The 12040-nt window shown below is 46.6% G+C and overlaps 1 protein-coding gene across 1 annotated transcript in view; it reads left to right on the top strand.

Moving 5' to 3' along the window:
• The window catches only part of CSRP2BP (CSRP2 binding protein), an 18641-nt gene extending 8245 nt beyond the window's left edge, over positions 1-10396 (top strand). The window contains exons 4-10 of the mRNA XM_010024522.1: positions 1-12; positions 525-960; positions 2240-2811; positions 3372-3508; positions 4019-4194; positions 7142-7332; positions 9958-10396. The exon at positions 1-12 is cut by the window's left edge and continues 187 nt beyond it. Of these exons, the coding sequence (XP_010022824.1) occupies positions 1-12; positions 525-960; positions 2240-2811; positions 3372-3508; positions 4019-4194; positions 7142-7332; positions 9958-10131 (1698 nt within the window). The 3' untranslated portion in view covers positions 10132-10396. The remainder of the gene's footprint in view (positions 13-524; positions 961-2239; positions 2812-3371; positions 3509-4018; positions 4195-7141; positions 7333-9957) is intronic.
• The last annotated feature ends 1644 nt before the right edge of the window (positions 10397-12040 follow it).

Here is a 12040-nt window from a genome sequence, read left to right as displayed (position 1 = left end):
CTTTCCCTGATGGTGTGTAGGTTCTGAGCTGGGCCAGAGCTGACAGAGCTGGAAGACATGAGAAGAGTTTCCTTAAACCTGTATGTTTGTGTGCATGGGCAGTTTCTTAGTTTTGCTCTGCTGTGACTGTTGACCTAAGGAACAGTTGTCTGTGGTGCATAGACTGTAGTGTGAGAAGGCTGCTAGGTTTTATTACCTTTCTGCATTGTAATAACTGATTTAAAGGGTTTGGGGATTTGTGCAGGGTTTTTGTTTTAGCTGACATCTACAATTTCTCTGCTCCCCTTTACCCTGGGGAGAGCTATTTATCTTTTGTCACTAGATGCAAATCCTCTTCCGTGCGGAGGAGCAAGATGGGGGCTTTAATAAGGCTTTAGTGGTGCATTGGCTTTATCCTGCGTGTCCCAGAGTGAATTTCTTGGGTACGTTGAAAATACATCCTCTAAGATGTGTAGTGAATGTGTTTTTCTGACTGTATAGAATGCATCCAGTGACTGCAGGAGCTCAGTGTCTGTTAGAATAAGCAAACTACTTCTTTAGCAGCTTCCAAGCCACCTCTGGATCCCATCATTACAGTGGAAGGACTTAGGAAGCGGGTAAGCCGCAATCCAGTCGAATCGGCCATGGAGCTGAAGGAGAAGAGATCTCGCACTCAGGAAGCCAAGGATATTCGGAGAGCCCAGAAGGAGGCAGCCGGCTTCCTGGACCGGAGTACCTCTTCCACTCCGGTTAAATTCACCAGTCGAGGCCGTCGCCCCGATATTGTCCTGGAGAAAGGAGAAGTGATTGACTTCTCCTCCTTGAGCTCTTCAGACCGCACTCCTCTGACAAGCCCTTCTCCTTCCCCGTCTCTGGACTTCTCTGCTCCTGGCACCCCAGCCTCACATTCAGCAACTCCCAGCCTTCTCTCGGAAGCAGACCTGATCCCAGATGTCATGCCACCACAGGCTCTGTTTCACGGTAAGAGATGCCTTGGCTTTAGTTTAATAATCATACAATGGTTTGCATTGGAAGGGACCTTAAAGCTCATCCAGTCCCAACCCCTGCCACGGGCAGGGACACCTTCCACTAGAACAAGTTGCTCCAAGCCCCTGTGTCCAACCTGGCCTTGAACACTGCCAGGGATGGGGCAGCCACAGCTTTTCCTGGCAACCAATGCCAGGGCCGCACCATCCTTACTCTGGACGTGCTTTGTTGGAGCTGTTGGCTCCACATCCCTCTTGTGTTGGGGGCCACATAAAGAGCCACATGTAGTTGTTTAGGAAGATGATAAAAAAAGTAACTTAGGATGAGCTGCAGGATCTTTCCAAGGTAAGATGGAAAGTAACTGGTAATAATCTGTTTGTCTTAGTAGCTTGTAAGCCTTGATTAGTTTTCCATAGCTTTTCCACCAGTTTCTAAGGACAGAAGAAACCACCATTCTTATCTTCTGAGGGATCCTGAATAAACAGTGGGTAGATTTCACCGAGCAGCTGCTGCACCACTCAGCAGAAGCATTTTGCTGCAACGCAGATTACGTTGTTCGAAATCAGCTCTGATTTTGTCTGTAATGGTTTTAAATGGCAGAAATTTGATTCTTGTGGTAGTAGTTCCAGTAGTTCTCTAAGTTGGAACATCCCGATTAACAGCTGCTGAATTCTGGTCAGGTCGCAGAGCAGAGATGCATGCTGAATGCTGTTAGTTCCTTAAGGAGCCAGACTTCGATCTAGTTGTCAAGTAGAGAACAAAGCACTTCTTTGTGGAAGTGATGGATGGAAGGATAAAGGGAAGGAAGAATAGTCAGGTTCTGTAGAGGGACAAATCCTAGGCTTCAGTAGCTCCTAATCGTTCCCTCAGATTAAACAGAACTCCAGATTATGCTCGCTGAAGATACAGCTCACCAGCTGGACCATTTGATCCCCAGTCTTCGGGAATTTACAGCAATTTAACATTTGTCCAAGAGCCTGAGCTCGCAGCTCAGGAGTGCTATATTTTCAGATGCCAAACTGCAAGACGCTAGGAGGAGATGTCCTGAAATTGAGCTCCCTATGGTTTCTCCTGCCCAAAATCAGGACGCCAGAAGTATATAGAACATGGAGTGTGTTGAGTAAACCCGCATTGTTTCTCCTTAGCAGAGAGGAATTAGGTGATCTTTAAGGTCCAACCCTAACCATTCTCTGAAATGTCCTGTGAGAACCTTTTTGAAGTGGGGCTTTGATATTTACATTTTTAACCTGGGTTATTTTTCTCTGTCGAACAGATGATGAGGAGATGGAAGGAGATGGAGTCATAGACCCAGGAATAGAGTACGTGCCCCCTCCCAGTGGGACAGGCGGTGCTGGCACTGTGATAGCAAGTAGGAAAAAAGTGAAGACAGTTGAGCAGATCAAGCAAGAGGTGGAGAGTGAAGAAGAAAAAACAGAGAGGATGGAAGGTGACAGTGAAGATCCTGAGGAGTCAAACGCGTCACTGCAGGTGAGGGGACGAGACAAGAGGAAGCCACAGCTGGAGAAGGACGCTAAACCCAGAGCTCCCAAGCATACCTCTGTTAGCATCTATGAGGAAAAGCTGCTGCTGAAGAGACTGGAAGCCTGTCCCAATGCCATGAGCATGACCCCAGAGGCCCGGAGACTGAGGCGCAAGCTGCTAGTTAGGCAGGCCAAGAGGGAACGAGGGCTGCCACTCTTTGACTTGGACCAGGTTGTGAACGCTGCGCTGCTCTTGGTTGATGGGATTTATGGAGCCAAAGAAGGAGGTGTTTCCAGGTCCCCAATAGGGCAAGCAACATACAGAACTACTAGCCAGGACTTCAGGATCTTGGACAGATACCAGGTGAGTGTTTCCAAATCTAAGTGAGCTTTTGGCACTGGTTATTTTAGAGCTTTTGCTGCAGTCAGCAGTGTCACTTTGAGGTTATCTGACTCCCAGAGTGAAAAAGGTTATGAACAAGACCCATTTTGACCCGGGGCTGTGTCCTCACCAGTGCTGTCACAAGCCCTTTTTCTTCCTGGGACATGCTCATACAGCAGAGCTGTCTGTCAGTGTCAGCACCGCAAATGTCCAAATACACTGTAGTACAAACGTAGTATTTGTACTCCAGCCCTGCCCAAACGCCAGTGGTGGAGGCCTGGAAGCACGCAAATAAGTGGTTGATCTTTCATGTGATGTAGGAGGAACATCACTTATAGTGCTCTTCTGAGTGATGTGTGCGGCTCATAGGTTTGGGTGCTGAATCCAAGAATGCCAAGCCTCAGGTGGGACCATCATGCTGTGGCTCCAGTCTATCTGGTCACATTGAAAGGCCTTATTCTCCCTCTGTTGATGTGATTCCCCTTTGTTAAGTCATTGACTTAATCTTCCTGAGATGTTCTGCGTTATTTTTGTACATACAGACAATGCTACCTGCCATGAAGGGCTATCGACAGCAGACCACGAAGTTCCTGTATCGACTGGTAGGCTCAGAGGACCTGCTGGCAGACCACAGCATCGTCAGTCCTTACACATCCCGTGTCCTGAAACCTTACATCAGGTACAGATGGTCAGAGATTGAATTTGAATTTGCTTTTGGCTTGTGAACCAACAGCCCATGGAGAGGACACCTTGGGCTGTGTTCCTCACTCATCCATATACAGCCAGTATAAGCTTGTAACCCTGAAGGGATAGTGGTTGGTTTAGCCGAGGATTTGAGCTGGCTCTGCCCTGGGAAGGGGAATCTCCAAGAGAGGGCAGGGCAGAGAGGGAATCACAGAAGTCTTGCAGTGCAAGTTGCACCTGCTTTTGGGTCAGAACCGTGATTTCCTTGCTCCTGCCTGTTAGGAGAGGCTGGCTTGGCATGCTGCAACCCAGGACATGTCCTGGCCTCTGACACAAGGGTGGTTTTGCTGAGCTGGGTGCTGTTTTCCCAGTTGAACGAAGAATCTGTTCTTTTGTTCCGAGTTGAGCACGTCAGGAAGCATTTCATGGGCAGTACCCGTTCAGCTGCAGTGGCAGTTATTGTTGCTCACTCATGTTTTGTGTTTGCTTTTCATGTTACTGGCAGGCGTGATTATGAGACAAAGCCCCCAAAACTCCGGCTGCTGGCAGAAATCCGGGCGTATCCGCACAGGAATGATCTCAACTGGAAGGCTGAGCCAGAGGCACCCGTCGATTACTGCTACGTTCGCCCTAATCACATCCCCACTATAAACTCCATGTGCCATGAATTCTTCTGGCCTGGTAAGATTCCGTCGGTGCTTGGTTTTCAAAGAAGGAAGTGGTTTTGTTCAGAAAAGAAGCGGTTTTGGGCAAATTTTTTCTTCAGTTGGTGTCTGACTCAGTTCTTAGAAAACCATTATCTGATGTCCTAGGAATCCAGTTGAGATGGAGACATGGGTTTGGTGTCTTTGTCTTTCCAAATCATTTAGAACTGGGCAATTAGGCCCTAATTAGCACAGCACTTAAAGAAATAGGTTGTTTTGGGTAACACTGTTGATGGCAATGGGAGTAGTCAGGAAAACTGAGCATCCAGTGAAACAATTGGGGGGGAGGGGCGGAAGTAACCAGCTTTATACCAGAGATCTACTGCTCATTAGCTTCATGAGAAAGTTTCTTCCTAGCAGCCATAAGCTGTCTATGTTGGAGTGAAATTTGGGAATTATACTTAAAACTACAAGCTTCACTGTGGTGTCCTTTATTTCTTCAAGCCTCAGCATTTGCAAGGTAAGGGAAAACTTGGGTATTGATTTTTGTGTGTCATTTCTTGAAGTCAGGCTCTCTGGGGACAGTGTCTGCCCTTTATGGGGACAGTTGGGAGGCTGTATTCTTTACTCCTGAAATAATAATGGCAGTGTTCATCTCCTGCATGGATCAGCTTCTGATCAGCAAACAACACGGCAGACTAATTAGAAAAGCCCAGTACAAACAGTACACACCTTTCTTCCAAGTAGCTGTGTGCTTTATGTTTTGATTCAGCAGATAGTGATTCAACAGGGCTTGTAAGTTCAGCAGTGCTCATGCTGCAGTCAGGATGGGCGCTCTTTGTGCTACTCGCTTTCCAAATGGTACCACTGCGGGGGAGATAAGGAGGCATACCTTCCCTTTCACAAGCTTTTTGGAGCTCGCTTGCAATCCCAACAGAGGCTGAACCCCTTTGTCATAGTCTCTCCTCCTCTGATAATGCATTTGAAGTTCTGGCCAAGTTGGGTTGCACCTTCGTTAAGTTCTTCAGGACTCACCCTGTTTTATTTCATGCAAGAAGCGTGGGTGTGTTCCACCTGACTGTGAACTGTTCATCATTAAATCAGAAAGCTGGCACTCCCGTCGGCCTTCAAACAGGAATCGGGATCTCTTCCATGATGTATGTTCTCTGAGGCTGAGATTACATGATTTATTGTACCTTGGTTCTGTTTTAGCAGGAGAGGTGAGCGAGGAGGTGATACTTCAGGGGATAAAGCAGTGTCTCTGTGGATGCAAAGGGCTTAGCTTCACAAGGGGCTGGTACAACTGTTGGGGGTGGGATATGCAGCCAGCATTGTTGTTCAAAAGAGCTGTAATTCCACCTAAGTTTAGGCAGCCAAAGCATGTGTGCTTGGGGATACTATGGTCAGTAACTGACTCTTTAGGTGTGCTCAGTTGCCTTCTAAAAGTGATGCTAGTTGACTGAATCCTTAAGGTTTGGGTACTTCACCAGGTGGGGTAAGCCCAGGCCTTAGTCCTTCCGCCTGTCCTAATCCTTCCTGTTAGAGCTGCTCTTGTTTCCCACAAGACAAAAACTAGTTTGCAGATAGTTACTGCAAATGAGCTGATGTGAAGCAAGATTCTCCCTTGTCTCTCACGGTATCTTGTGCCTTCATGCCCTAACGGGAAACATCTCCCCAGCAGACGAGTGGGTAAACCATACTGAGCTAAGCATCTTCCGGCAGGAATAACTGCGTGCTGAGGGGACGGCACCAGCGTGCTCAGGGCAATGCAGTGTTCCTGTTCAGACATGCCGTGAGGCACCTCACCGTCGATTGCAGCCTTGAGATAATTAACGTGGCTCCTTATTGCCAATCGATTCCTCCCACTCACTCCTCCCAGCTTACTCTCTTCTTTGTGCCTGGTGCCTTATGGAGTCTTGCATCTCATCAGGAGTGATAATAAACATTACTGGCAAACATACTGTGCTGCTTTGTTATCCCAAATAGATCTGTGGTGGCCAATTTGAGGCTGAAACTAACATTCATGGCACAGCTCCGCTATGTCTTGCACCTCATTTAGGGCCTGTCCACACAAATTACCTAGCAGTCTTCTGTGCCTTGTACTGCACTGCTTGGCCTTGACATGCTGTGTGAATGCTCCCAGGCTGCTGTCTATTCTGATAGCATAAAAGCTGTGGTCAGGTTGACAGTGCAGCTCCACAAACAGCTGAGTGCGCACAACCGGAGGCAGCAGGAGATCAAGGCCAGGTTACCTTAGGCAATCGTGCTTCCAAAGCTGAAGCCCAGGTTCATGTCTGCTGCATCTGGAGAGAGATTACAGGAGGAACAGGATGGTTCACCCAGTGCATCAGGCTGATGCACTCCAAACCATGCCCTTTTGCTTGTCTGCAGCAGGTCCTTGGCAGCTGGAATAGAGTGGTGTGCTCCAACCTGGTGCTGGCCCAGCCCAGGTGAAATGAAGAAGCAAACCCCTATCCATTAATCTTACTGCAGCCCGTAGGAGCCCCAGGCAAGAGGCACAAGCTTGCTAGGACCCAATCCAGCACATATTTGCACGTGCAAGTATCTTTATCCACGTGCATATTTAGAACTGGGTCCTTAGCAGAGCCTGCTGATACAGCTCACAATACAAACCAAGGAAAGATTAGCTGGATGCTGAGATGGTGTGATTTTGAATTTATTTTAAACCATACTGTTTGAGGGAAGATGCTTTTTGAGTTTTTAACTTCATCCTCGAGTCAGCTGGGGGGAAATCAGCTCTGTTTAATTTCTCCATGCAAGAATCCCCACTAGTGAGCAGGTCTCATTTTGTTTGTGAGTTTTGCTGAAGCATCTCTCCATATCAGAGCTTTGAAATTAAGGTAAAAAGGAGGGATCAAGTGAGTGTTTCTAAAAGGCCTTAAGCCCCTGAATTTCCATGCAAACGTGACACTTTTCTTTTGGTTTGCAATGCTTCCAAATGCTGTTTCTCTCTTTCTCCATAGGAATCGATTTGTCAGAATGCTTGCAGTACCCAGACTTCAGTGTTGTCGTCCTTTACAAGAAAGTTATCATTGCCTTTGGCTTTATGGTGCCAGATGTGAAATACAATGAGGCTTATATCTCTTTTCTGTTAGTTCACCCTGAGTGGAGAAGAGCTGGGATTGCAACCTTCATGATTTACCATCTTATTCAGGTAATGAAAAAGTCCCATGTGTCTGCTAAAGAACTAGCTCTCCCTTCTTCCTTGTGTGCACACATGCAAATATTAGAGAGTAAGCAGTGTCATGTTCTTCCCTTCTGGCTCTTTCCCCTTGCTCTTCCTCTGCTTACATTGCACACATTGTCAGCAGCCCATGTCATATGGGGAGAAATCACTTCAAAAGTAGAAACTACAATGTATTTAATAGAATAACCGTACTGGTCAGGTCTGGAAACTAGGGAGATGCTGTAGGTTTTGACTGTATTGGGATTAGCTTTGTGTTCTTCAGTGGTCAATAGTTCACATAACAGTAATACCATAAATGTGGGGGTTAAAGGAGAAAATGAGATCAGATGGAGAGGTTCAGTTAGAACCTACTGCAGCTTTCTTGGCTGCACCTGGCTGTTTATTCTGTGACCAGGGCCGTTGCATTAAATCACTTACTGATCTTAATCATTCTCTTTCAATACGCTGGTTCAAATCCAGCTGAATTGAAGATAAAGAATAAGTGTTTGCAATCTCATTCAAATTTGTTCAAACTAGCTTGTACTGGGCTTTGTTCCACAGGGATACTTGGGAAAATTAATCGGAGCTCACTAAACAAGTGGTATTAAAGTAGTTAAACTCCATTAAATCTCTGTATGAATACTGTTATTCAGGTGGCCTTAATTCCGTTCACTGTCTTGAATTAAATTGCAGGAAAGCCAGCTTAATTTTGAGTAGGGATGCAGACATATGTCCTGTTTGGAGCCGAACTGTGCCTCTTCAGGGCCTACAGCTTTACCACTCCCTGAACAATCTTGGCAGAGCTGAAATACAAAACATTTCTTAACTTGTTTTACTCAAGATGAGCTGCACTAGCAAAAACTCGCCATTGAAACTGTTTTTCCTCATACTCATTTGGCTGAAGAGAGGCAGGGAGTGCTGGCAGAGCCTTGGGATCAGTGATCTGTACCTTGGAAAAGCAGATTCCACGGAGGGTGGTTCTACTGGGCCACCTGAGGGTAACTCCTACCTACATATCTCTCTGCTGTGTCCACCTCTCTTTGCTCTATGTGCTGATGCAGGCCAGTAACCAGTCTGCTTTAAATTCATCCCTTAAGTTTCCCGAGTGTCTCTGTGTAAAGTGTTTAAGTAAATCTCCCTCAACTGTCGTCTGTTGATGTGAGATGTCAACACCTAGTGAGAACAGGCACAAGTATTCTGCCAAGGTTTGCAGGGATTCGGCAACTGGATCGTGTCTTTCCAGCACAGTTGGGATGTGTTGGCAAGTGAGCTGTAGAAAATCATCACAGCTTTTTGTAGCGCATATCACAGCCAATTAACCCAATTCTGCTTGCAGGTACATAACATCAAGTTACCACATTGAGGAGAGGGACAGGCAGGTTTGAGGCTGACGAGGCAATGAGAGATCACCATTGTATGTTGGGCTCACAGTTAGGTTTATTTTGCCATTGTGATCTGTTTGTCAGTGGTAGAAGGCATTTAGTCACGTAGGAGAAGAAATGGTGGTTCTGACCTTTCTTTCCTCGACCCCAGATTGTGTGCTGGGGAACGGTTGGACCTGATGATCTTGAAGGTCTTTTCCAACCTGGTTGATTCTATGACTCTGTGATTGCCTTTTTTGGATCAGTGTGCTGAGTTTGGGGATGAATTCTTGGGAACAGCATAATCTAACAGAAAACGTGTTGATGCAAACAGTGCCTTGATGATGGGTTTGTTGTCAGAAGTTACCCTTTAATGCATCCAGCCCAGAGGACCAGACTGCATCATCTTAATGATTTCATTCCAACTTACCTTTCCCAAAAACAGCTCCTGATTTTATTCACCCACCCACCCCCCCACCCACCCCATTAAGCCCCTGTGAGAGCTTTCCCTTTAAATGATCTGTCTTGGAAATTTCCTAAAGGGTGGTACTGTTCCCACTAGACTTAAAATACATTCAGTGTACATAGAATGCTATTAAAACACTAGATCAAAGTGAGAAAGCTTTATTATATCGGCATCTTTATCAAAGAGCTGCTGGTTAGAATAATCTGGGATCTTTTAGGTAGCTTCAGCTGTTGCATTTGCTGTCTGAACTGAATTCCCTGCCTTCTCAGGAGTGCTGTGCCCTGAAGGATGGGAGAGGAGCTGGGTGGGATAGACAGGAATTCCAGCGTGACAGCCCAGAGGTGCGCTGGCGCTGCTGGTCCCAGAGCTCGGCTCTGTTTGCTGACGGGGAGGAGTGGGGCGCCTGATCTTCTGGCATGTTTTGCCTTTTCTTCAGGCCATTGTTAATAAGTATTTGAGACCAGTGCTGTGCACTGAGATTACTTTTAATTAACAATTACTTAGCAATCAACAATAGAAAGCTGACAAATTATAATCGAACCCCCTGCTTTCATTGTCGGGGAGTCCACGTTTCCCAGAAACAAAGGCGCGGAGGAACAGCAGCGCTCCCTCTGCTGTTGCTATGTGTGGAAACTTCTGTGTTGGGGCCTGCAGTTTTCTCACGTTTCCTCAGTAACCTGAATACCTGAACTGATGAATCTCTTCACCTCCGCATTCCCCCAGAGGCTGTCTCATTCTCTTGCTGTGATACTTCTTTCTTTTCTCCCCCCTCTCCTCCCTTGGCAGACCTGCATGGGCAAAGACGTAACCCTTCACGTCTCTGCAAGCAACCCTGCTATGCTGCTTTACCAGAAGTTTGGATTTAAGACCGAAGAGTACATCTTGGATTTTTATGACAAATACTATCCCTTGGACAGCAAGGAGTGCAAGCACGCGTTCTTTCTCAGGCTGCGGCGCTGATCTGTGTCAGGGGGCTGTGAAAAGCCCAGTCTGTCGAGCAAGGAACTACCATGGCTTTCAGTGGAGGATGTTGGCTGCCACATAAGAGCTGGAGCACACCAATGCCTTTATCCCTAGGACTTTGAAAGTCAACGGTGTTATGTGCTAAAACTGCAAAAAGGGGATTTATTGCTATGCTCTGAGGGGAGAGGCCTGGAAATGCCAACTGGGACATGCTGAAACCACTGGAAGACTGAAATTCTTTATGGGGAGTTTTCATGCCACTGTTATTTTTTGAAGACCCTTGTTGACAAACAAAAGGAACCCCAACCCCAGACAAAAAATACTTGTCTCTTCAGGGGGGCCCCATAGGTGTCAAATTTTGAAACCTGTCCAAAAGTCACAGGTTTTTTGGTTTTGTTTGTGGGAAATGAACATCTGAACTTAACTCATCCAGTGTTTCTGTGATTTGATTGCTATGTTAGGACCCATGTCTTGAATCATGAAGGGAAACAAGATACTGGTGCACCTAGCTGGGTGCACTCTTTAGGAAAGCTCTGCACTTGCCAGAACAGCAGTACTGGATCCATGCTTTAGGAATAATGAAAAGCATGTGAACTCCTGTTCTTCCTCCGTGTGAGGCTCTATGAGGCATGTGTCTCCCGCTCCTTCATTACTGCCTGCCTTTTCCCTCGTTGGCCCTGTGCTCAATGTGAAGTTTTTGTAGTGTGCAGTGTTTGGTGTTCAGGAACAAGATGTCAAGCGGGTTTTGCTGCAGATCAGCCCCTTGGGCATACCTCTAACCACAGAGCCAGGCTTGCAGCCCCAGCACCCACCTCCTCCTGCTACAGACACTCTGGCTAGAAGAAACCCAGAACAGAAGTCAGTGGCGACGGTTGAAATGCAGGCTCTGATTTGTAGAAGCCCTCTGCAGTTTCGGGGAGGAAAGCGTTAGAGGCAGGCCAGTCCAGTTGGCTGGGATTTCATGGCTGTAAGTATAAGAGAATAGCAAAGAATAAATAGGAAGAAGCAAGAATTAAAAGAACACAAACCCCAAACAGTTCCTCTGGTAGTGGGCACTAGTCCTTTCACAGTTGAGCAGCTTCTCTCCCTGACTTCTATTGCAGATGAACAGTGTGCTGGCAGTGTCCTGCCTGGCCAAAGGTCAGCCTGAGCATCTTAAATACGAATCACATTTGCTGTTCTGTTCCTTCCACATCAAGCCTTACAGAGATCTACACAAGAAATGTGACTTCTTTGTTCTTACTCCATTGCGTATACCTGGCTGTAGTAGTAGTTGCCTTAATGAAGTCTTCATTTTGGTAACAGCAGAGACAGACACACAAAGTGTGTTTTTGTGTAGCCTATGTACATCGTCACCAAAACAAAAACAGTGTTAGTGGGAGGGAAAAGGAACCCATCCAAGAAGTGTGCACATCTCTGCCTGCTTTATGAATGTGTGAAAAAGTCCAGTGTTACTGATGTTATGAGTTAGCTGTGCTTGGAAAGAAAAAAAATCTGTCTTTATGACTGGAATTAAAGCCTTTCCCTTGGAAAAGCCTACCTGTAGTCATGCTGTTTGTTAAGCTGTGTCTCCATCGGCTTATTTCACTGCAATCTGGCAAACTTGAGGATGCAAAGCCTGTGTGTGGGCAGCAGACCAAGGCAAAAAAACCCTTATTTCTCTGCTGGGCACCCACACAGAAGCCACACATGTGCAGGCCCCAGCAGGGTGTTTCCTTGCTAGCCAGAAGTAGGAGATAAAAGATAGTCTGAAGAAGATGAGATGAACGTGATGTTCTGCATCGTGTTCTTAAAGGTGGCTATGAGGATTTTGAGGAGCTTCTTGTTCTGTGCTAATGTCTCTGTGGCTTTGTCCCTCAGAAGGGGGATGCCAAGTAGAGAACGTGTAAGAACAGCCCTGGGATTC

Source organism: Nestor notabilis, unplaced genomic scaffold (assembly GCF_000696875.1).
Source record: "Nestor notabilis isolate BGI_N333 unplaced genomic scaffold, ASM69687v1 scaffold17151, whole genome shotgun sequence".
Classification (NCBI taxonomy): Eukaryota; Metazoa; Chordata; class Aves; order Psittaciformes; family Psittacidae; genus Nestor; species Nestor notabilis.
The sequence above is the reverse complement of the archived record's forward strand: the minus strand, read 5'-3'. Positions and strand labels throughout refer to the sequence as shown.